General features: G+C 62.7%; 5 protein-coding genes across 6 annotated transcripts in view; 2 read left to right on the top strand and 3 right to left on the bottom strand.

The window, feature by feature from the left end:
* Positions 1–6452, bottom strand: CHLRE_14g631050v5 (uncharacterized protein). Its single transcript, XM_043070401.1, has 3 exons — positions 6166–6452; positions 3522–5895; positions 1–3362 (listed from the first exon to the last, which is right to left on the bottom strand). The coding sequence occupies exons 1-3, from the start codon at positions 6228–6230 to the stop codon at positions 1689–1691; spliced, it is 4113 nt and encodes a 1370-aa protein (XP_042917074.1). The 5' UTR covers positions 6231–6452; the 3' UTR covers positions 1–1688.
* A 150-nt stretch (positions 6453–6602) lies between these two features.
* Positions 6603–10418, top strand: CHLRE_14g631000v5 (uncharacterized protein). The gene is made up of 2 exons (XM_043070400.1): positions 6603–6943; positions 7068–10418. Exons 1-2 carry the CDS (start codon positions 6867–6869, stop codon positions 9757–9759), a joined length of 2769 nt encoding a protein of 922 aa, XP_042917073.1. The 5' UTR covers positions 6603–6866; the 3' UTR covers positions 9760–10418.
* A 499-nt stretch (positions 10419–10917) lies between these two features.
* CHLRE_14g630982v5 (uncharacterized protein) lies at positions 10918–17032 on the bottom strand. Its single transcript, XM_043070399.1, has 2 exons — positions 16236–17032; positions 10918–13643 (listed from the first exon to the last, which is right to left on the bottom strand). The coding sequence occupies exon 2, from the start codon at positions 13630–13632 to the stop codon at positions 13126–13128; it is 507 nt and encodes a 168-aa protein (XP_042917072.1). The 5' UTR covers positions 13633–13643; positions 16236–17032; the 3' UTR covers positions 10918–13125.
* Positions 17033–17620: 588 nt separating this feature from the next.
* On the bottom strand, positions 17621–20662 carry CHLRE_14g630950v5 (uncharacterized protein). The gene is made up of 4 exons (XM_001692718.2): positions 20444–20662; positions 19863–19979; positions 19484–19616; positions 17621–19238 (listed from the first exon to the last, which is right to left on the bottom strand). The coding sequence occupies exons 1-4, from the start codon at positions 20539–20541 to the stop codon at positions 18951–18953; spliced, it is 636 nt and encodes a 211-aa protein (XP_001692770.1). The 5' UTR covers positions 20542–20662; the 3' UTR covers positions 17621–18950.
* A 120-nt stretch (positions 20663–20782) lies between these two features.
* Positions 20783–21925, top strand: part of CHLRE_14g630907v5 (uncharacterized protein) — a 7396-nt gene continuing 6253 nt past the window's right edge. For both annotated transcript variants that reach the window (XM_043070398.1, XM_043070397.1), the window contains exons 1-2: positions 20783–21124; positions 21406–21468. In XM_043070398.1, coding sequence (XP_042917071.1) covers positions 20993–21124; positions 21406–21468 — 195 coding nt within the window. In that variant the 5' untranslated portion in view covers positions 20783–20992. The remainder of the gene's footprint in view (positions 21125–21405; positions 21469–21925) is intronic.

Raw genomic sequence — 21925 nt, 5'->3', positions numbered from 1 at the left:
CTGCTTTACAACCCGCGAGGCCATGGTGGGAGCCCCCGGGGTTCCGGGTGACTGGTCCAATGCAGGAGGCACCGTGCCGGTCACTGGACGCTCTTGCATCCGCCGTAAAGTCAACCTCGTCACCAGCAACACCGCCTGTCAGCCAACTTGCTTTACCCGCTGTCGCTTCTACTAGCCCACGTCCTCATGACGAACAATTGGCCGTAGGGGTGGCGCGTCAACAACTAACTCATTGTGTCAGTGTATGGCCCAGGGGGGCCTACTGTAAAAACGCCCAGCCGTGGACGCCTCACCTCTAAAACTTGGGCACTGCCACGTCAGGCAGACACAACCATTTAAAGGGTTGCGCCACGCATCATAAGTGGCCCTGTGGTCGGACTGTCCCGTCTTTGTAAGTTAGCATCCATGCTCCTGGCGCCCACGCCTGACACAGCCCGCCCATCCCCTCCCCTACCTTCCCACTTGTGGTACTGGGCCCTACACCACTTCCCTTACATGTCCGCGCCCTTTCATCTTCTCCTGGTCTCGGAGTTTGCGGGGCCCTCTACCCCCCCCCCCCCCCCCTCCGTGCACAGCCGGCCTCAGCCAGCACGACAGATTTGTGTCATAGGGTGCTTTTGCGCTCTCCTCCTCCACGTGGCCTTGCCTGCCTTCCCTCCGCTCCCTGCAGTGTACCGTACGCACAGCATACCCCGGCCGCACTCTGCTGCCGCTTGGCCCCGCACATGAACGCAACCAATCTTATCGCCAACAAAAGATCTACGCGTGGCCTCAACAAACACACGCATCTTCACAACGACTAAAACCTCAACAGCCACAGCCGCAGCAACAGCGCACCAGGCGACCTTTATCGTGCCAACCGCCGGAATCCAGACGCTTGCGTCAAACACCCCCGACCATGCGGGAAATGTCACAACCCACACGCTGTGGCAGCGTGCTCACCTCTTGGCATAACAAGTGGGCTCGCAAAGCACCGCCACCGCGTGCACGCAACACTTATTACTTTGCAGGCGAAAGGGATGCAAGCTTACTGAGAGGCTATGTAGCCCGTAAGCTTGATCCGCAGCAAAGAATGTCGAGTCTTCGTCACTCGTCGCCCGCAACACACGCTGCCAACTCAACATCCCCAACAAGGTCGCCAATAACAGTGACCCTTGCGCTCGAGCACGTGCAGTTCACTGGGTAGCGACTGTCTCGCTGCCACGAATAGTTAAGCTACACACCGCGACCTACTGCAACCCGGTTAAACATCACAACACCCGCGCGTGCACAGCAAACAGCTGCAGGCTTCAAGTGTGCTGGGCCTTGAAGCCTGCAAGCATAGCTCCTTAAAGGTATTCAACCTCAAAAGTGACATGGAAGGACACGCTGCCCTGCGCGTGAAACCGTCGCAAGATCAACCCTTGAAACTAGGCCCGAGGTCCCGTGGCCTTGCACGAACCAGCAAGGAATTGTGAGCCGCTGCAACCGTTCATGATTGACATCCGGTCCCATAAATTGCTTTCTTCAAACTATTTGTGTCTTCCATCCACACTTGAGTCCGGGAACTGCCTCGCGCACATATGCGCACGCTCTTACCAATAGCAGCTCTTCAAGCGTTAAATACGCGCAACCAAACGCAATCAAGCAGCTGCTGCAATCACGCTTATATACCTTTAGGTGCACGCCCACACCGCATGCCACCTGTCTCAACCCCACAGGCCCCCACCGCCGGCCTGCTGCCACCAGCGCGACTCGGTCACACGCCACGCGGCTTCGCGCTCACTCCACTCCGCCTCGCGGACCCGCCACCCAGCGCGCACACGGGCCATGCGCGCCGCATCCGCCGCATTGACCGCCGCGCGGCGGCTTGCCGGGGATACAAGCAGCCCCACGCCTCCTGAATCAGCGCTCATACCGCCCAGCCCGACCCCGGCTGCCGGGCTGATAGGGGATGCTGCGGCGAGCAGACCGCCATCGGGATGCGAGTTACGGGCGGCCGCCCGCGACCCCATCCCAGCGCCCGGGATAGCCCGCGCACCAACCGCAAGCTCCGTTGCTGGGCGATGGCCATCGGGCGCCCCGGTGCGGCGTGCGCCCTCGCCGTTGACTGGCTGGCGCGACTGAGGCGGCACGGCGCTGCCTGACGCCGCCTGTGCCGCCGCAGCCGCACGGTGCCCCGCCGCCTGTGGCGCGTCCCCACACTCCGGCTCGTACCCATCGGAGCTGCTGCCCGACGAGGACAGGGGTGAAGAAGGCGAAGAGGAGGAGGTGGAGGACGAAGCGGAGCTGGAGGGCGACGAGGGCGACGCGGCATAGGGGAAGGACACCGGCTGACCAGCAAGCAGCCAGCCGGTGGTCGTCTCCGCCGCTGCCGCCACCGCCGCATCAGCGGCCGTTGCGAATGCGGCTGCTGAGAAGCGCGCAGCTCCGTCGCCGCCGCCACTGCTGCTGCTGTTGTTGAAGCGACCCTGGCCGCTGAAGCTGGAGAGGGCGCCTGATGCGTGTGAGGGCATGGACAGCATGAAGAGTTCCTCAGACGTGAAGGCGCTGGAAGGCATCGCCGGCGGCGACATGGACGGGGGAAAGAGGGTCGGGTAGAGCGTGCGCAGCTCGCGCTCGCCCTCGCCTCCCTCCTGCTCGGGTGCCCGCTCCCGCGGCCGATGCTCCCCGCGGTGGCGGCGGCGCAGCTGCGCGGCGCTCGCAGGCGGCGACGTCGAGGAGAAGGAGCGAAGGAATGGCGAAGCCACCGCCGCCGATGCGGATGCGATGGCTGAAGCGGCGCTGCCACGGCTTGTGGTGCTGTAGCTAGAGGAGGAGGAGGAGGTGGAGCGATGGGGGGAGAAGGGAGAGGGCGGCACAGCCAGAAGGTGCGGCGCCGCGCTGGATGCGACATCGCCAGACACGAAGGCCGCCCAGGGAATGACGGTCACGGCCTCCGCCACAGCTCTGCTTGTGCCTGCTCCGTCACTGCCTTTGTGCGCCGAGGGGCCAGCGACAGTGGCGGCGACGCCGGCAGGGGTAACGGCAGCTCCTGCGAACGCGGCGGAGCGGCTGCTATCGGCGCGATGCTTACGGCCGCCGCTGCTGTGCGCGCCGCGCCCTGTGTTGGGGCCGCCGGGCGAGCCCTCCGTCGGCTCAACCCTCTGCTGCTGAAGCCCCTTTGCCTGTTGCTCTGACGGCTTCATGGACGCCGCCGCTGCCACGTCCGACGTTCTTACTACTGGGTAGTTGGGGGCCGTGACCGTCATGAGCACGTGCGCCTCACAGTCGGGGGCGGGCGGCTGCCAGCTGCCGTGCGTGCCAGGAGCCGGCCGTGACAGCTGGATGTCTGAAGCGACCGTTTTGAGGCCCGAGCATGCAGGGGCTGCGCGTAGGTCGTCCTGTGATGCAAGTGGGTGCAGGCAGGCAAGCAGGTGAGGAGCTGGATGGAGTTTGGCATGGCGTCGGCAAAGTTGCAGCAAGGAAAGCGATCCAGCAAGTTGTGACCCGCAGCTTATGCAGCCCTGTGTACGGGTGCGCAAATGGAGGCACGCGCTCACCTTCTCGGCGCTGTCGGGCAGATGCCTGTGGCGGGGAGCGCCCACGATGGGAGTCGCCGGCGGCTCCCCCACCTCGGCCCCAGCTTCGACGCGTGCCAGCGTGCCCGTCCTGCGGGCTGCCAGCAGGTCTGCGCCCCAGGCTGCGGCGGGGGCGCCTACTGACAAATGGTCTGCGGCCACCAACGCCACTGCGGCCGCTGCCGCCGGGACGCGCCGAATCCCGTCCTCCACCCACACGGTGCAAGCGCCGCTGTTGAGCGGGACGCGGCCGCGCGGCGGCACAGAACCCACATGGCTGGCTGGCGGCAGCGGCAGCGGTGGCGGTGGCGGCAGAGGAAGAGGGTGCCGCATTCCAGCCGCGCCGCCAGCCGCGCCGCCAGACGCGGCGGCGGACGCGCCGACCGCCTCCAGAGAAGCGAAGGAGGAGGAGCCGGAGCCGGTGGTCATACCCGCGTCCGAGGGCCGCAGCACCGCCGGCACAACCTGGTGCCGCAGGCGGCCCCACGACCGGGTCGCCGTGCCTGCCACCACCGCCGCTGCGCCCGACCGCACGGGGAGGGTCGCCGACCGCGGCTGCTCCAGCCGTCGAGGCGACACGCGCATCGGCATCAACAGCGGGCGCTCCACCACAAGCAGCAGCAAGACTTGCAGCCCGTCCTCGGAGGCGTAGACGTGGAACGCGGTGACGTCGACACCGACGCTGGGGCCCGGTCCCGCCTCCTCCGACGCGTTCAGCGGAAACGCCGCCAGCGGCGGCCGCGCCAGCGTCAGCGTCAGCGGAGGCGGAGCCCACGGCGACATTGCCGCCACTGGTGCAGTCTCCGGCGCGTCCATGGCGAGGGTGGCGGCGGTAAAGCTCATCACAGCGGCGTCCATGCCCGCGCCGCCGCCGCCGCCGCCGCCCTCCTCCTCGCAGCCGTCTGCCAGCGTCGTCGCCACAAGCAGCGCCGGCTGCCGCCGCCGCTGCAGCCCCTGCCCCTGCTGCTGATGCGCGAAGCCTGACGCAGCGGCGGCGGCAGCAGCCGCAGGCAGCGCAGCCTCCGCGCCAAGCGGCAGCCGCGCCTGCACCCAGCGCCAGCTCTCTGCGGACAGCGCCGCCGCCGCGGCGAGCACCGCCGGCGACGCGCCGGGCAGGCGCAGGTGGAGCACCTGATCCCCCGCGCGGCCAAACAGGCGGTAGGCGTGGGAGGTGGGGCACGTGGCCACAGCCGACATGCCCGTAGTGGTGTTGGCGATGGCGGTGGCGGTGGTGGTGGTGGCGGTGGTTGCCGTGGGCACGTCGCCGGCCGCCCGCGCGCACACCGGGCAGGCGGGTGGGGCGTCCTGGGGATAAGAGTCCGCCGCCGCACTGCCGGTGCCGCTGCTGCTTGTTGCAGGGCCGCGGTACAACGCTTCCACGGTGTTCAGGACGCCGCTGCTGCCGCTGGCGCAGCTGCCCAACACGCCGGAGCACACGCCAACCATGGCGCTGTTGGCCCTGCTGCTACTTGTGGTGGTTGGGGTGGTGGTACATGTCATTTCCGCGCTGATGTCGGTTCCGCAGCTGCAGTTGCCCGTGCTCGCCGCCGCAGGGCCGCCGCGCGACAGGCCGCCGCCTGCGTCGGACGCAGCGGAGCTCCCATTGGAAACATTGCCGCCGCCGCCGGCGCCGGCGGCGGCAGCGCCGGCGGCGGGTGCCTCAAGGTCCATTAGCTGACGCAGCAGCGCCGCCACCGCCTCGGGCAGCTGGCAGCTGGTGCCGCCGCGCAGCTGCTGCGAGTGGCCCTGCCCCCACTCCCGGTCGCCGGCGCCCTCCCGCCGCCCCGCTCCGTGCGCGAACGTGTGACGGGCCTCAAGCGCAGCTGTATAATCAGGGAAAGCGCCGCCCGTGGCCGCTGCAGCGGGATAAGCGCCGCAGGTGCTGCTGCCGCCGGCCCGTGCGCGCAGCTGCTGCTGGCTGGAGTACACCGCAGTGTCAAACGAACGGCGGCCGTAGGGCAGCGTCTGCGGGTGCGGATGCGGAGCGCCGGCCATCGTTGGGGGTTTGCGCTGCGGGAACTCGAAATCCTGCTGTTGCTGATGCTTTTGCCGCTGCCGGTCCGGTTGCTCCTGCCGTTGCTGCTGATGCGGGTCAGCGGCATTGACCAAGTCAGCGGTAGAAGGTTGCGGCAGCTGCTGGTGCGCTGCATGCGGTGCATGCTGGCTGACCAGGTGTAACTCCGTCCAGCGGGCGGCGGCAGGCCGAGCCGAGCCGCCGCGGCAGCTGCTGGCCGCGACGGTGCTGCCGCTTCCACCAGCGCTTCCTCGCCAGCAGGGAGCTCCAAAGGTTACCGGTGCCATGGCAGCGCCGGCGGAGGTGCAGGCGGAGCTCAAGGCGGCGGCCCGGCTGCGCTCACTGTGAGGGGAAGCAGAACGGGAGTGGGGGAGCGGGGGGTTGGTGCGGGCCGGTCCGAAGGCAGGCGGGGTTCCCAGCAGTATGCGCATGGCGTTGTTCCTGTTGTGGAGCTGGAAGTGATCAGGAGGTGCCAGCGCATCGCCGTTTCAGGTCGCTTGCCCTGGCTGCACGCGTCATGACAAGTACGGAGCGGGTGAAGTCCTGTCCAACCCCTGCGCCGGGTTGTGCCCTAGGCCAGCCGAGACGAAACCGGCTCCTTAGCGTTCACACCTGCTGGGCTGCAAGCCCGCCACAAGACCATGTGGTGACGTCGTGATAGAGCTCGGCAAAGTCATTTCGGGAAGCCGAGAAGACGCCGCGGATGGGCAGACCCTCGCAGTGAAGCATTTGCCCCTAGGCAAGCTCACGACACCGCGCAGATTTGTCAAGGCACTGAAGCAGCATTCCAGTAGACGAGTTCTTACGGAGGTATCGACTCTTTCAGCATATAGCGTAAGCTTAGCACTTCGTGTTCGAGGGCCGCCGTTTGTGTGCTTTGAGCCTTATAATATGTGTTCTATTCGCATTCCAATTATGGTGTGTCCGGCAGGTATGCAGTGAATGAGGATGGAGCTGGCTCGCAGCCGCCCCCATCCAGTTTAACAGGCCATGCAGGCTCACACACAGTTCCAGGACATCAACAAAGCATAAATGATTGAAACACCAAACATCCAAACCTTCAAATCTTCGCACCGCACGCAGGAATTGATACGGTTTCGACAAGACCCGTTGAACCTTTAACTGAACGAGTCGGAGCGCACCCTCAGCGCCACCATCTGCTTATACAGAGCATAGCTAATCCTGAGAGCTCCTAAATATCTAATATCAACCTAACGGGCCCAGCATTGCGGGTGCATTGCCGCGTCTCGTAACACAGCAGCAGCGTTGACGCGCGCATAGCCCCCTGCAAGCAGAGGTGTGGCGCGACGCAGATGGCGCTCGCGCAAAGCCATGGCGCAGGCCTTCTCCTGCGGCCCTCCACCCCGCGCGCTGGCGCTGCTGCGGCCAGGTACGTCACGATGAACGTGCACCTTCCGTGACAAGGGCCGGGGACGCCGATAAGCTTGCAACTACGTACATCATGTTTACATCGTGAAACGGCTTCCCTCTGCTTGCCATCTTCTGCCCTGCAGTTGGAACGTTTCCGACACTGGACATCTCTTCGCGGCAGCTCCGGGCGCACTGGAAGGCGCGGCCTTTCCCACCGCGCGCCAGCTTGGCGGCTCGGCTGTGCGGCTGTACCGCATTCACACCCAACCAGGTCCCACCCATAGCGCCGAGTGCTCGGGCGCCGTCTCCGCCAACGCCGCCTCCACCGCAGCCCCAAGCGCCACCGCGGCGCTCGCGCTTCCGCCAGTCGCCCGTGCCACCGCGGCATGGGCCCCGGGCGCGCCCCGCCTCCCCTCCTCCACCTCCACCTGCTTACCCAACACCGCCATCTCAGCGCCCAACGCAGACGGATTCTTTGCAGCTCCGCACAGCGGCTGGTCGCAGCACACGCAGCCGCAGCGCCTGCGCGCCAGCGCCTCGCTTCGCTTGCCCAGGGCCCTGGCGAGCACCCTTACCGACCTGCTAGGCCTGTCGACGCCGGACCTGTGTCATGGGGTGGCTTGGAGCTCTCCTCCTTCCTCATCTGCGCCCACCTCCACCTCATCCACATCGGCATCGCCGCCATCGCACACAGTCACCGTCAAGGCGCCAGCGGCTTCTTCTGGTTGCGGCCTCCGCCTGCGCCACCGGCGGTCCAGCTACGGCGCCACTGCCGGCGGCGGCGGCGGCACCTTGTGTCTGCAGCTGGTGTGCGGCGGCCGCGGCAGAGAGAGCACCAGGGTCCGCAGCGCAAGCGCCACCCCAGGCGGCCCGACCATTCCCGAAGGTGCTGCGCTTCACCAAGACCAGCCGGCACCCGCAGCGCTGGCCGCCGCCGCCGCTGCCGCTGGTCCTGGCAGCGCCGCCGGCACCAGCCCGTTGCGGGCCTTGAGCGCAGCATCCGGGGCCGCAGCGGCCGCAGCTGTTCCAGCTGCGGAGCAGTCCTGCACCCGGCGTCCGCCCACGCTTTTGGTGGCGCTCTCCTCATGCGGCGGCCACGGCCGCCAGGAGCCGGTGCTGGTGGCGGCGACCCTGCGCAAGGTCACCATCCGCGGTGCCAGCGGCGGTAACGCCGCCGGCGTGGCGGCAGCCAGCGTTCCCACTCATGCCCAGCCCGCCACACCCAACGTGGCGCATGAGGGCCACAGCGACAGCGCCTTCCCCGCGATGCCAGCGGCCGCCAGCGCTGCGTTTGTGTCTGCTGCCGGTGTGCACACCGTGGCTGCCACCGGTACGGGCAGCAGCTCACAGGCACCGGTGCAGCCCCACGGGCCGGGTCGCAGCGGCTATGACCGCCGTTGCGTGCGCGTGTGGCTCCGGCTGCATGACTTGGCGTCGGTGGCGCCGGCAGCCACGACCACGGCGGCGGCGGCAAGCTCGGGGGAGTCAGAGTCTTTGAATGGGGAGGCAGCAGGGGAGCGGCAGCAGCAGCGGCAGCAGCAGCAGCAGCAGCAGCAGCCGGAGGAGGGGCCATGGGTGACGGGCTATGATGTGTTCGTGTCAGTCGGTGGCCGCCACGTGCTGCTGCTGTTGCACACCGCCGCCACTCCCGCTGAGGCCGCTGCACACGCTGCTGCCGCCGCTACCGCGGCCACGTGCTCCACGGCCAAGGCCGCCGCAGCCGCGCCCTCCGCTGCCACGCCGGTCGCCTCCCAAGATCCTGCGGTGTCCGTGGCGTCGGGAGAGGAGGGCGAGCCGATGGCGGCGCAGGGACAGGGGCCCGCGGGGCGGGGCCATATGCCAGGGGGGAACGTGGACACGGCCTCGGAGGACGAAGCCATGCCCGACTGGTCCGCGCCGCCGCTGCCGCACCAGCTGCAGCTGCGCATGGCGCTGTCTTCGCCGCCGTCCTTCAGCGGCTGGGGCAGCGTGACCACGTCAGGACCCGCCGCGGCTGCGGCGGCGCCGGCGCCGGCGGGGGCGGCTGCAAGCGGACTGGCGCTGCCGGCGTTGGTCGTGGGTGTCAAGCGCCTGTCTGACCCGGACGGCGCAGTCACGCATGACGGTGCGGCCAGGCGGCAGCGTGCCTTCCCCCGGGACCCCAGCGCTAGCGGTGCCGACGCTGGCTCCATTCGCAGTGGCGGCTTTGGTCCAATCAGTGGCGGTGGCCCCGCTTTGGATGAGGGGCTGTGCCTGAGCCCGCTGCCATCGCCCGCTCACGACCACGACGCCGCGGCTGAGGCCGCCGCGGACGCCAGCGCGGCTGCTGGGCCCATGGGCATGGACACAGCCATTGGCCATATCGGTGCTGCTGGCGGCGCGGGCGACCGTGGCGCTGAGGGCGTAGTTGGGGGCGCGAAAGGCAGCCGTAGCGGCCACGACAGCGGCGCCAGCGGCTGTGATGAGTGCGCCGTCATGCGCTCCCCGCGCTCGGTGGCTGAGGCCGCGCTGCTGGGCGTCGCAGCCATCCACTCCGCACAGGCAGAGGCGGAGGAGCTGCGGGCGGAGCTGGAGGCGGCGCGGCGCGCGCAGCGCGCGGCGGAGGGCACCGTCGACCGCCTGCGCGGCGAGTTGCGCACGCGGGTCTCGATGGAGCGCTGCGCGCTGAAGCGGATTGAGGAGATCCTGGAGTCGCAGCACGCGGCGCTGAGGGAGGCGCAGGCGCGCGCGCGCGAGGCGGGCGAGGCGGCGGAGTTGATGCGGGCGCAGCTGGCGGCTGAGGTGGCGGCGCGCGGCGCGGCGGAGCGGCGCGTGTGGGACTTCCGAGCACTGGCGGAGCGGGCCATGCAGATTTAGGCGGCGCAGGGATGTGGCGCGTGTGGGCTCCAACACGCGCCGCGTCGCCGCGCCGCTGCGCCACCGCACCCCTGAAATGGCGTGTGTGCATAGCTTGTTGGGGTGGCAATGGGCGCCGCTTGGAAGTTTCGTAGATAGGTAGCATGCAGTTAATGAGAGCGAGCAACCGCAAGAGCAGCCGCACGTGCGGGTAACAATGGCAGATCGAAGAAGTGTGCATACCGCACAGCCGTGTCGTAAGGGGAACTCTTGCAGGTCTGCGTTTGTGCGCATAAAGCTGTACGGTCTGATTTATATAGCAGTACATACCCAAAGGAGAGGAAGGACGTACATATCGGAGTGGGCCCGTGACCCAACAGGAGTTTGGCGCGTGCTGGCATACTGTACACATACGAAACGGCCTTTGAAGCTGTGCCTGATGATAAGGACTGCCTGACATATGCCGATACGCGGCTACGGTACTGTGATGGGCTGGACTCAAGCATTCGCGACCGGTGGCAAGGTGCAGGAGTGGCTGCCGGTGAGTGTACGGACTAAGGAGTGTGTGGCATACCGTAAAGGCAGTGCACCTATGCGATACACCCCACCCATGTACAGTATCACCATACGCCGTGGGCTCTCAACGTGGGCTCTCCTAGGACAAAGAAGTGTTTCACAATGTCTCCCGCCTAAGGCCACAAGCCAGGGCTTCCAGGGGTAGGCCGCCGCCGCTGGGGATCTTCCAGGGGTAGGCCACCGCCGCTGGCGATTAGGGTCCTAGCCACGTTCTCGCCCACGGCATGCACGGGCTCAAAGATGCCTAGTTGGCTACCTTGCTCCGCCCCCCCGCCCCAACCCCCCCTCCCCACCCCAGGAAGGTGACCAGCGTCCACGGATGAAGCACTAGCGGCAACCGCAGAGAAAATGCAAACGGAATGCAGCAAAGCAATGGCCGGGCGACAGTGTGGCAAGCAGGGGCACAAACAGGGCGAGGCAAGGCAGAAGAGGGCGCCCGAATGTAGTCGAATGCAGGGGTACTTGACGAGATTCGGGGACCGTACGCAGCCCAAGGCGGCAAGAACTCAATCCCCGGAAATGCACAAACGTTTTCGGCCGAGGGCCAGCATTGGGGCCCTTTGAGATGCCGCGCTCACGGAACGTCGGAGCTTATGTCACATTGACGCCAACACCTTACACATTACTGCAGGTCTAAGGCAACCGGACTGTGCCAGGCACGCACCTCTTGCAACACTGTCCTGGTCTCTCACCACCGTTCTTATTAATACGCCCGGGGCGAAAAGCAGCATCAATGGGGCTATGTACCGTGCCGTTCAGGGGCCTAGGTATCATTTACCATCTAGGTCCCCGACGGTCCCCGGCCCTTCGGTCCATCGACGGTCTGCCCGTCCAGCCAACAGCCGCGCCCGGGCAGCAACTATCCCAGCCCCCAAACTGTAGCCGCCGTTGCCCTCGTGCCCCAACACCCTAAATGCTCGCCGATAGCTTGCGCCGCCCTACTGGCGCCGCGCGTGTACACCAAAAACAAGCAAAGGCGGTGTGTGCGCCTAATTGCGGCCGGTCCCTCACCCTTACATCGCCCATACCTACCGTACACCGTGGGGTCTCCCAGGACAAAAAGTCTTCCATAATGTATCCCGTCTATGGCCACAAGTAAGTGTCTACCTCATCTCCCAAACATAGCGGGGTCAATTTCAAAGGCACGTACAGCCCGCCATGTGTCCAGCCAAGTCCCGCTGCCAACCACAAGCACAGCAGGCAACAGACCAAGCAGCAATAAATCACACCGGCCGGGCCTCAACCTGCGCACTGGCGCGTCTTCTTGAAAAATTGGAATGCAAGCACCCACAGGCAGGGGTTTGAGACAATGGCCCCTGCCGGGATTCGCGCCTTGATTTCTTCTAGCGTCGGGAGATCTCCCAGGAGAAATCACATACCGTACGGTAATGACATAGCCTTTGCACGCGCGCAAGGAAACGCCCGCTCCAGCTCAAGTCAAGCGCAGGAGCCGGTGCTGTGATGGAAGAAACGATGCATACCGCGTACAGCTATTTAGATTTGGGCCCGCGAATGTCCAGGAGAGGGGCCCGACTGCAAGTGCGTATCGGTGTCGGTGCCAAGCAGCGTTCTGCCGCGCAACACGAAACACGCAAGAACACCCATGCCGCGCAACACGCAAACCCAGCCAATTGTAAACAGGCAAACGGAAACTTTAGATAGAGACACCAGCGGCGCACTGTATGCGAGCCCACACGCAGCAGCAGCCAGCCCACCAACATGCAGGCCCGCCCACCCCAGCGGGGCACTAGCTCGCAGGCCACACTAGCCGTCTCTCGCACAGAAGCTCGCCAGGTACATGCGCCCCTAGCGCGGGTTATCAAAGCTCACTACGCGGCATTTAAGGTGTCACACCCAACCCAACAAGAGACAACAATCAACCGCTATCTGACCAACACGCAGGCCGGCCCATTAAGCTGCGGCACGCACGCCCTGCCAAACAATACCCTTTCCAAAAATTCTCGTGTATCTCGTGGTTGCGGGGCGTTGTAATCTTTGTGTTGGCCTGGCCGCCTGGCCGGGCACCCGGAGCACGAGAGGAGCGCGTCAGCAGAACAGCCCATTGCGCCGCCCTCCAGCAATCCCAGTGCCACCTGCGCACATACAGCTCCCTTCAACTCGCTAACACCCTCGCATTGCTCTGCACTACGATTGCCGCTTGTCCTGCTTTTTGCAATCCTGCCCGCTTGGCTTGACCCATCATACACCATGCGAAACGATGCACCAGTCCGTGCTGCTGGACTCCCTTCACCTGACGCAGACTACACACCCCTGCCATATCAATTTCTCCTGGTCTGGTCTCGGGTTCTTAGGCCCCCGCGGCCCCCTCGTCCAGGCGCCGCACCCCACGCACAAGGAGGGGCTACTGTCCAGTGACATTAGCAAAGCCAGCCAACCCTATTGCTTGCCTAGATTGTGCCAAGCGTGGCTCTGCTGGTCAAAACAAATTTCTGCCAAACAAGCCTGCTATCTACGGTATTGGCATACACTGCAGTACGTTTTCGAAACATCCCTGCACTGCATCTGTCTTCTGCTATCCATATGCGCGACTGCACGCTGTGAGCTTGGGCGGCAAAGCCTGCATGCATATGCTCTTGCGTGCGCAGTGGGACAAGCAAGTCCCCTGTTCAACCCTATGCGTGCCTCTTCACATCTACCGCCACCTACTTTCGGAACATACAGCATGGCAAATACAAATTTGAGGCGCCATTCACAGCGGCAGCCTGCTGGCAAACCCTTTATGAATCACGGTAGACAATAAGATATAACACGCACCTCTTTGCCATGCATGCAGCTGAGCCCCTGGCTGCACTACCTGCCCATGTACAACCGCTGCCTGGACGGCACGGGCAGGCCGTTGACGGCCGGGGCCTGCACTGGCGGCGCCGGGGCCGGGGCTTGCGCCACGTGCGCCTGCTGGGCTTGTGCTGCTTGCGCCTGCACTAGCTGTGCCTGCACTAGCTGCGCCTCCAGCTGCGCCTGCGCTAGCTGCGCCTGCAGCTGTGAGATGGTTGTGTCCTGGTGGATGCTCTCTGCCGCGAGCTGTCTGAGGAGCTGGTACTCCGCCATCGGCACCAGCACGCGCGGTTCAGTCAGCACCGCAAATGGCACCGCCACCACCACCAGTTGCGGTATGGGTGCAAGAGCCAGAGGCGGAGGAGCCGGACCACTGTCCACCTCATCGTCAGCGTTCTCACCCATGGAACTTGCCAGTGAGTCACGCTGGGCATTGGCAGCGGCATCTGCCGCGAGGTCGTGCACGTCATGACGCTGTGCATCAGTGTCCAGCTCCGCTCGAGATGGGCCATCACGGGCCATTGGTGGGCAGCCTGCAAGCGGGAGAAGCATGCAAGGGGAGCGATCCAATTTGTTATGTTGGTTGTCAGGGAGTTACAAACGACTTGCAGGGGCTACGGTGCATCAAAGTGGATGCTTCTGGGCTCCACACAGCTCACAGCAGGAGTGGTACCCGCTTCGCCCATGCCAGGCCCACACAGTCACAACACTGTGCATCAAGTTACATATCGTATTCAATGAGCGCAGCGCACGCTGGATTTTGGGGCCAAAACGTTGCAAGTGATGTTGAGTACCGTATGTTGAGTGGGTGACCGGTGGGTGGCAACGGGTGACGGGTTGGGTGACAGGCTGGGTGACTACTGGGTAACGGGTGACCTAACTGATGATGGGTGATCAATTGGCGAGGCAGGTTTGGAGGCAGGTTTCTTGGGAGGAGGCGGCGGAGGAGGCGGAGTCAAGAGGCTGGCCCACGCACCCAGTTCCACCACGCATGCATGCTGCTAGGTACCGGTGCTGCCGCGGCAGCTGCTGTGCAGCAGGTGGCTGGGGAGGTGGAGGAGGAGGACGACGCAGGCGCGCGCCCGGTGCAGCCGCTGTATGTGCAGTAGGGCGGCGGCGCACATGGCTAGACAGCTTTGCGCTTGTACACGCCGTCCGGTTGTCAAACCCCTCGACCAGGGGAGGCCGCTTCGGCAGCCGATAGCCCCCATACGCCCGGCCACCGACACCAAGTGATTAAATGCACATGGCAATGGTGGTCCTGTCACTGGATGGTGGCCGCTCCGTGCGGGTGGGGCGCGGCGCAGGGGGGGGGGGGTAGCCGAGGGCCCCCTTTTCCCCGAGACCAGTCGGAGATGGCAAGGCCGCGGTGTACGGTATGTTTGCAATGGGTTGGGGTGTAGGGGCTTCTGAGTCTGTTGGGAGGTGGCTAGTGCACAATATGGGTCTCCAAAGTGTGTCTGGCCTTCAATGTCAAGGTATGTTTTGCACATGCCTATCAGGGGGGGGTAGAATCTTCCGAAACAGACCCCATGCCTCAAATGGATAGAGCTCAACGAGAAAATCACGAATCCGCTTTCAAAATTGAAAATGGGTTTCTGGATGCAAAGTTATGGCCCCTCAAAGTTGTCGGTCGGTCGGTCGGTCTGGGGTCCCACGAAGTTTTGCACAGGTTCGTGCCAAATTTTGTTCCTAGCGCTTCTGTCCTGCAACACGCGGCGCAATGGGTGCAGCTCCACGATGCGTGCGTAGGTATACCCCAGGCTCGCATAGTTTGGGGCAGTTTGGGAGCGGCATGTCGGCATCTCGGGAGATGCCTGGGGAACTGGTCAGGGACAAGCCGGTGCCGGCCGGGTTTTGCATGGTGAACGTGTCAGCACATTTCACACTATCAAGTAACATCGGAATAAGCCGTTGCATAGCAGGCCAGTCTATCGAATACTTGTCGGCAGACGGTTGGACATGTCTACATGTCCACATGTCGGTCGGCCAAAGTGTGTTCCCAAGGCGGATCATTTTACATAGCGATAGAGCTCACCGAGAGCAGTCGATTGGCACCAACCTGACAAAAAACTAAGGGGTTCTGAGGGGGTTTTGGGGGGTCGTACGGCAGGGGGGGTCGGTCGGTCGGTCGGTCGGGGGGTCCGGGAGGTTTTGTGGCATGGGGTCAAAAAAGTTCGTTCCTACCCCCCCCCTGTGCCTATAGCCCATAGCTACCGTATCCAGCACTTTTATATGGAATCTGGTGCTAATGAATAATCAACAAATGGTGCAAGGTATGTTGCGTGCGGCCGCTCAGGTGATGGGCGGGTCTTGTGCCCACTGCCCACCATGTATAATTATTGTCTCCCGCCCTTCGCCCCACGTACTCCCAGCGCAATGCATCATATTGTATTGTGCCTTATCCCCCCAAAAATCGTGGGACCGCCCGCGGTAGCTCACAGAAGGCACATGGTTGGTCGTGTGCAGAACTACTCAGCACGAAGCTTGCGGGTGTTTGGTCACTGTTACGGCCCACTTCCCGGACCGCCGCTGTATTTTCTCTCGCTAATTTGTTATAAGGTCAGGAGCAAGCCCACAACCCGAGGGCTTTTGCGTGCACACCGGAATCGTAGGGGCAAGGCTGCCAGGGGCGGACCACGGCACTAAACCGGCGCTAAACCGTATAGAATCCAGGGCAAGAATGGCATCTGCCCACACAGGATTGCTGCTCTCCAAGCACGGCAGATGCGGCTAGCCCATGCGCGTATGTCCTGTCGCTGCTACGGCGCCTGGCGGCTGGCCGCGTGTGGGACTTCCAACACGCCTGGCCGGTACGGTAATGACCCCCAGCCTGCCCGATGCCGGGTGCGCCACTAGGAGTAGAAATTCCACGCGTGCATATGTGCAATGTAATGTGAATGCAATAATCAACAATAAGCGATAAACCTTGCCCCAAGCGAGCGGGGTCCCATGATCTCAGTCTGCGTCCCAGGGGCCTATAGTCGGCGCGGAATCGCACGATTGGACTACGCATGCATGCGTCTTGGGTTTGCTTGCATTGACCACAACATGTAGACTGGCCAATCTGCGAGTATGCATCATTCTCTAAACCAAGCGGCTATGGCCTTGCCATGACAGCTTACCTTGCTGTCCTGATGGCGTGGAAGCCCTTGAAGTGTATGCCGGGCCTGGCGTCGGGCTTGCTGGCGCAAGCGTGCAGTCCGGAGACGAATCTCTGTGCGGGAGGCATTGGGACGGCGTAGGCATCTTGATTAGTTACTGGCAGCTTATCCATCATTCCTCGTGGCCGCTCTTGAGCAGAGGCCCGGGCATTCAGCTCAACGCGCGACGCAAGAAGGAAACAACGCGGAGAAGGAGGTTTCAGCGCTGGCGCGCGCTACGCATTTTAACGCACCTTGGCTCGACAATGAACTTCTGCCTTGAGGCTATGAGTGACACTTCCTCGATCTCTTAAGAGCGGTCGCGGTCCAAGGAATCGATTCCTTGAGATCGATCGATCTCATTCTGTCCTGCCGGCGGGCTTTGCTTGTTCTACTGTTAACATTCTTCTACGTGAACTATGCAGTCTGTCTGCCTTACGATAGTGCAATCTGCTTTTTGTGCTTTGGTCCTGGCAATAGGCTTGACAGCAGGGTTCCAAGGAGGGGAGCTGAGGACCTCGATAACTGCCTGTGGTTTGCTGTGGCCGTGGCTGTGACCCCCTGTGGTTTGCTGTGACCGCCAACCCCCTGTGGTTTGCTGTGACTGCCTACCCGGGGTAGCGCTGCTGTGGCTGCTGTGATAGGTTGCCAGTGGTGCTACTGCAGTGGTCATAGGGAGTAGCGTGTGCCCAGTAGGGCAGTTGGGCTGCATAGGTGCACGGCTTGCTTAACCGGCCAGCAAGCTCAGACCAGGGGCCCGACCAAGAGAAACAAGGTCCCAGCGTCTGTAGCAGGGGAAAAAAACAGTATGGGGTATAGGATGTCCCTTGGCCTCCTTGGCCTCCACATTGCCACAACGTGAGAGGTCAACTGCTGGGTGTGACATGCCCCCGCGGTGTTAGGGGCCATTTGTGGCTCTCACCAATGTCCAATGCCGCGTCCCTACACGCCTACAATGTGTTGAGTTTGCGCCCAGGACAGATGACCACTCAGGACGGTGTAAGAGGGCTAGTGCTAAGACAGGAGCAACCTATCTCCAACCCGGTCTCACCCGCGCTGTGGGCACCGTCCAAGCACTCGCTTCAACCCCGCCTGTCGTGTCAGATCCGTAGTCCGTGCGGGGGGTCTTTCCGTGCGGGGGTCTTGGGGGCAGATAGGGGGGTTCCCCGACGGCAAAAAGGTCACCCCTGACTCCCCCGCGCTCTCAGACACTTCTCATACATAGCATGCTGGTTGAGTGGCAGGGCGGTCCGCGCTCGCCTGCGGTCGAATTGGACGGGTTTTGGCCAGCCAGCCAGCGAGCTCGATGGGTGCGTGCGGGCACGGTCGAGCGGAAACGTGCTGGAGGGGGCACAAACTCACTCAACATGCTATTTAGACACAGTATACCGCATTGGAGTGTATCCCGGAGCAAAATGCGAGAATCGGCCGACCGCGACCGAGGTCCCTCAAGCAACCATTCCCTCAATATGTCAACGTTGCCGTGTCTATACATAGCTACAGGTAGATGCTAGAGAGTCTCTACGGGGGCTAAAAGCAGCTCTTCGCGCAAAATGTCGGGGCATGCAGCTGCATGTCTCGAGCTTGGCGAGCGGACAGGCCGCGCCAGGGCCCATAACAGCTATTCATGACATACATATGTCATGAATAGGCACTTGGGACGGTTTGGGCCTTGGACGGTGCCGCGTGTATGTGCACGTCCCCGATGAGACCGGGTTGCCTATCTCCTCACATCACGGACCTAGGCCGGATGGCTGGGGAGGACAGGATCAACCTTTGCTCCAGGCACTATCCAGGCACTGCCATCAATCCGGGTCAATCCAGAGACGGCCTGCTCAGCACATGGCTATGGCAGTGATGAGGCAGATGTTTGCTGCAGCACAAAAGTCATGGCCAGACTGTTCTGAAGTTGGGAAGTTGACAAGACACATCTGACATGTTCAGGTTGCACATGAGGCAGTGAACATGGCATGGCATTCCATCCCAAACAACGTGTCACTGGTGCCATGTTGGTGTTGGCGTGGCAACAAGTTGGATGCGCTTGCAAATGTGGTTATGTGATGCACAGCCACACAGATATGGAGATTGTCGTAAAATGAGATATTCAAGCTCTGGGACAGGAGATGGCATGTCACCATTGACAATATTGTCAAACAACTTGCAAGTGGCTATGTGTTTATGCTTATGCACAGATCAATAACATGGCGCTGGTTTGGGTTGGTTGCAGCTCAAAGTCTGGCTGCATTTGGTGTACGGTAACCTGGACACATCATGTCCTTGACTACACATGCTCATCAATTGGACCTGATTTACCATTTTGAGAGTCCAAGCAAAGGATGCCCCTGTTGCACGCCATCTGCACACCCAAACACACTCAAACGTATCACACCATCTGTTGCATGCACACAAGCCCTTGGCCAGACACTTCTCTGTGGTGACACCAAGCTGTTGATACAGCAATCCGCTTGTCCCCTGATAGATGCTAAACATCTAGCATGCACACTCCAATTTTAGGGAACAGGGGCTTTAAGCTCCAGGCCCCGGGCCTGTAGACAAATTAACACCTGTCAAATGCCCATATGTGTACCACATGCACTTTGGTTGGTAAAGCTTATGATACACCTTCACCTGACACAAATGCACCTGTTTGCTTGGGTATGGTCCTCAGTGGCAGCCCCCACCTCCAATACCACAGCACTACTTCTGGCAGCATGTGCCACCTCCAGCTGCCGACGTCGGACCTGGCCCCTCACTCATGACACCTGCACCCGCGCAAGAACCTCCTGCCGCCTGCTGTGTCTGTGCCTGGCAGCAGCCACCAGACATGGCATCACCACCTGCTCCGCCTGCCCCCCCATCCTGCTTTCTGTTGCTGTCACGGCTGGCACTACTGGCACCAGCTGCTGTGCTGCTGCCGTCACCGGATGCCGCCATGGTCTTAGTGACCTCAGGCATTTTGGCTGCCCGCCATGCCTGCATGCCACCCTGTTGGTGGGTGGGGGTGGAGGATGTGGGATGTGGATGACGTGTGTGTCTACTCCCAGGCAACGCAGCGGCTGCAATCACTGGCCTATGCGGTGCATGCGCAGCCTTGGGCCGTGACCCAGTGCTGACCATTGAACCCGAGTGCCCATTGTTGACAAGCAGCACAAACACACGCCAGCCCACACATCCAGCACATACACACGTGCCTGTGGTTCCCTTGGACACGCATGCCTGCAAGCCCATACCTTGAGCTGCTGCACGTTGGTGTAGCCCTGGTCGCGCAGCCACTTGAGCGCGCCAATGGAGCGGTGCGCAGACAGGCAGATCACAAACAGCGGCGTGCCCTTGTCCACGCCGCCCGCCAGCACTGGGGCCACACTGCAGGGGGGGTGCAGCCATTCATAGTGAATGGAGTGGTTGAATCACAAGTTTGGGGGCGGGAGGGCGGATAATTGGTTGCACAATGTGGTAAACACTGCACAACTTGGCGATACATGCCGTATGTGCCGACACCACCACTGTGGCCGCATCGCGCTCACCTATGAAGAGAGATACAACTGCAAAAACACCATCTAAAGGCTTCTGTGTCTTGTGGGTGGCCTCAACAGGAGCGGCTATACTCACTTGGAGGGCCAGGACCAGGGCGGCAGGAAGGAGGCGTGTACGGCGCCGGCAATGTGGCCAGCCTCGTACTCGCCGCGGGTTCGCACGTCGATGATGCGGGGGGCGTCAGGCTGCACGCTGCGGGGCGGCGTGTGGGCGTGTGTGTTTCGGGAAAGCACGTGGGTGAAGGAGTTGACAAAAGCAGCCAGCAGCCGCGACTGGCGATATGGATGTGTGTCCACGGGAAACAAGGTGAGTGTGCGCCCGCCCAAGTGTACTTTTTATGCACGCTTGGTGCTTTGAAAGAAGGAGGCAGGGAGGTGATACGTGGGTAGGGATCGAGGGGCCGGACGCTGGTAGGCTGGGCAAGGGAGTCGATACTCCGCGTGGGGGGTGGGGGACTGGTGACGGCATGACACCAGTGGTATTGGCGGGCACGCCGCTGCGGTGGAGCCCTGGCCTCTGTTCCCAACGCCCCCCTGCCCCTGCCTAGATTCAATCCCAATCTCCGAGCCCCTGGACGCAGCCCCTGGCCCCAGCACCTGGCCCTCGGGTGTATGATACCGCCGAGGCGCTTTCCCGACCTCGCCATCCCGACGTACCGCTCCTTCTCCGACATCGCCTGTATCCGCTGGCTCACTGCGTTAATGCCCGTCGAGTCGAGCTCGGGTACGCGCCCGAACGTCCACAGCCAGCTCATGCTGCTACGACGCGGTCAGCGACTCAGCAAGTCCGTGTCGGCAATTCGCAAACTAGGTGACGACTTCGTGGGGTTTGCTCCTTTTGACTGTGCAGAGAGTAACTTGTGAAGGTGCGAGGACTTGTGAGGCCAGCGCGGGGCTCTGCGGTTGCAATCATGGACTCAGAAAGCCCTGCCCCCTGCCGGATTGGTCGGGCCCGACTTCCCATTTTCTTGAGGATTCAGCTGACACAAATTCCATATAGAACACAATCACAAGCTCTGCAGACAGTGCATTGAGAGAACCTACTGTTCGCTCGCGCGTTTGACACGTTAACCACGTCGTTGTGCAGCGCCCTTGCATTCCAGCAGCAGCTGCATTGGTCGCCATGCGCAAACTTTGATGCTTTTTGAGCTCGGTTGAGCGCGCCGGGTCTGCAGCTCGGGCTGAGAGCGCCGGGCCGGGCCCAATATGGCTGCAGCCTCTGCTGCGGCTGGCGCTGTGTCTCAGGTCCAGGAGCAGACGTGGGAGACAAAGATACCCGTGCACCTGTCTCTGGCGCCAGACAACATCAGCAGCCCCGCAGCCGTCCGGCCCATCTATGTGAGCAGGCGCTCAGCAGGCGGGGGTTGATGGGGTTGATGGGGGCTGTGCAAGGGCTGGGGGCCGCCCACACGTATTTCGATGGGATCGGCTGGCGCGGCTGGGGGGTTCGTGTTCCGCTCTATCCTCCAAATCCCCACCGCGAAGATTTCCGACCGCTGTAGCCTCTCTGTATTGAGTATTGATGTTAACTCCTGCCTCCGCCGCACCCAAACCGCCGCACCCATTCCTTCCTCCCCTCTCTCCCCTCCCCCCCCCCCCGCCGCCCCTCTCCCCTGCAGCTGATGGCGCCGCGGCAGGGCTACCTTCACGCCCTGGCCGCACAGGCCTGGCCGCACCTGCAGGTGTGTGAGCGTGTGTGTGTGTGCGTGTGTGTGTAAAGCGTGTGTAGCACGCGTGTGTAGGATGCGTGGGTTAGGATGCGTGTGTAGGGTGTGCATGGACGAGGGTGTTGGGGGCTGGGCAGGGCAGAAAGGAGTTACAAGTAGGCACGGCCGCGTCTGCAGATGTGGGTGGGTATGCGTAGTGCGTAGGATGTGGTGGAGGCTTGCGTCAGAGGCAATCCCAACCATAGAGTCAAGTCGGCCAGCCGCGTGAAGGTGGACTCAAAGCGTGTACATGTTGTCGGGCCGCATGGCGTGTGACCCGAGTCACCCCCTCCCTCTGTGTCCTCGAGTCCTTCACGCGCGCGGGCGCATATGCACACACATGTACATACACACACAAACACAGACACACACACACACACACACACACGCTGGCAGTATGTCAGGGTGCATGGCATATACCACACCAACCCTG

The sequence above is a fragment of the Chlamydomonas reinhardtii genome, chromosome 14, assembly GCF_000002595.2.
Source record: "Chlamydomonas reinhardtii strain CC-503 cw92 mt+ chromosome 14, whole genome shotgun sequence".
In the NCBI taxonomy this organism is placed as follows: domain Eukaryota; kingdom Viridiplantae; phylum Chlorophyta; class Chlorophyceae; order Chlamydomonadales; family Chlamydomonadaceae; genus Chlamydomonas; species Chlamydomonas reinhardtii.
Note: the sequence above shows the minus strand (reverse complement) of the source record. Positions and strands in the feature narration are given on the sequence as shown.

Coding starts and splice junctions, on each gene's coding strand:
- CHLRE_14g631050v5 (XM_043070401.1), bottom strand. CDS start 6,230: ATGACTTTGCCGAGCTCTATCACGACGTCACCACATGGTCTTGTGGCG. Junction 5,896..6,165: donor GCGGGCTTGCAGCCCAGCAG/GTGTGAACGCTA, acceptor TTCCCCTCACAG/TGAGCGCAGCCGGGCCGCCG. Junction 3,363..3,521: donor TGCCCGACAGCGCCGAGAAG/GTGAGCGCGTGC, acceptor CTTGCATCACAG/GACGACCTACGCGCAGCCCC.
- CHLRE_14g631000v5 (XM_043070400.1), top strand. CDS start 6,867: ATGGCGCTCGCGCAAAGCCATGGCGCAGGCCTTCTCCTGCGGCCCTCC. Junction 6,944..7,067: donor GCTGGCGCTGCTGCGGCCAG/GTACGTCACGAT, acceptor TCTGCCCTGCAG/TTGGAACGTTTCCGACACTG.
- CHLRE_14g630982v5 (XM_043070399.1), bottom strand. CDS start 13,632: ATGGCCCGTGATGGCCCATCTCGAGCGGAGCTGGACACTGATGCACAG.
- CHLRE_14g630950v5 (XM_001692718.2), bottom strand. CDS start 20,541: ATGAGCTGGCTGTGGACGTTCGGGCGCGTACCCGAGCTCGACTCGACG. Junction 19,980..20,443: donor GCGATGTCGGAGAAGGAGCG/GTACGTCGGGAT, acceptor GCCGCCCCGCAG/CGTGCAGCCTGACGCCCCCC. Junction 19,239..19,483: donor CCAACGTGCAGCAGCTCAAG/GTATGGGCTTGC, acceptor ACCCACCAACAG/GGTGGCATGCAGGCATGGCG.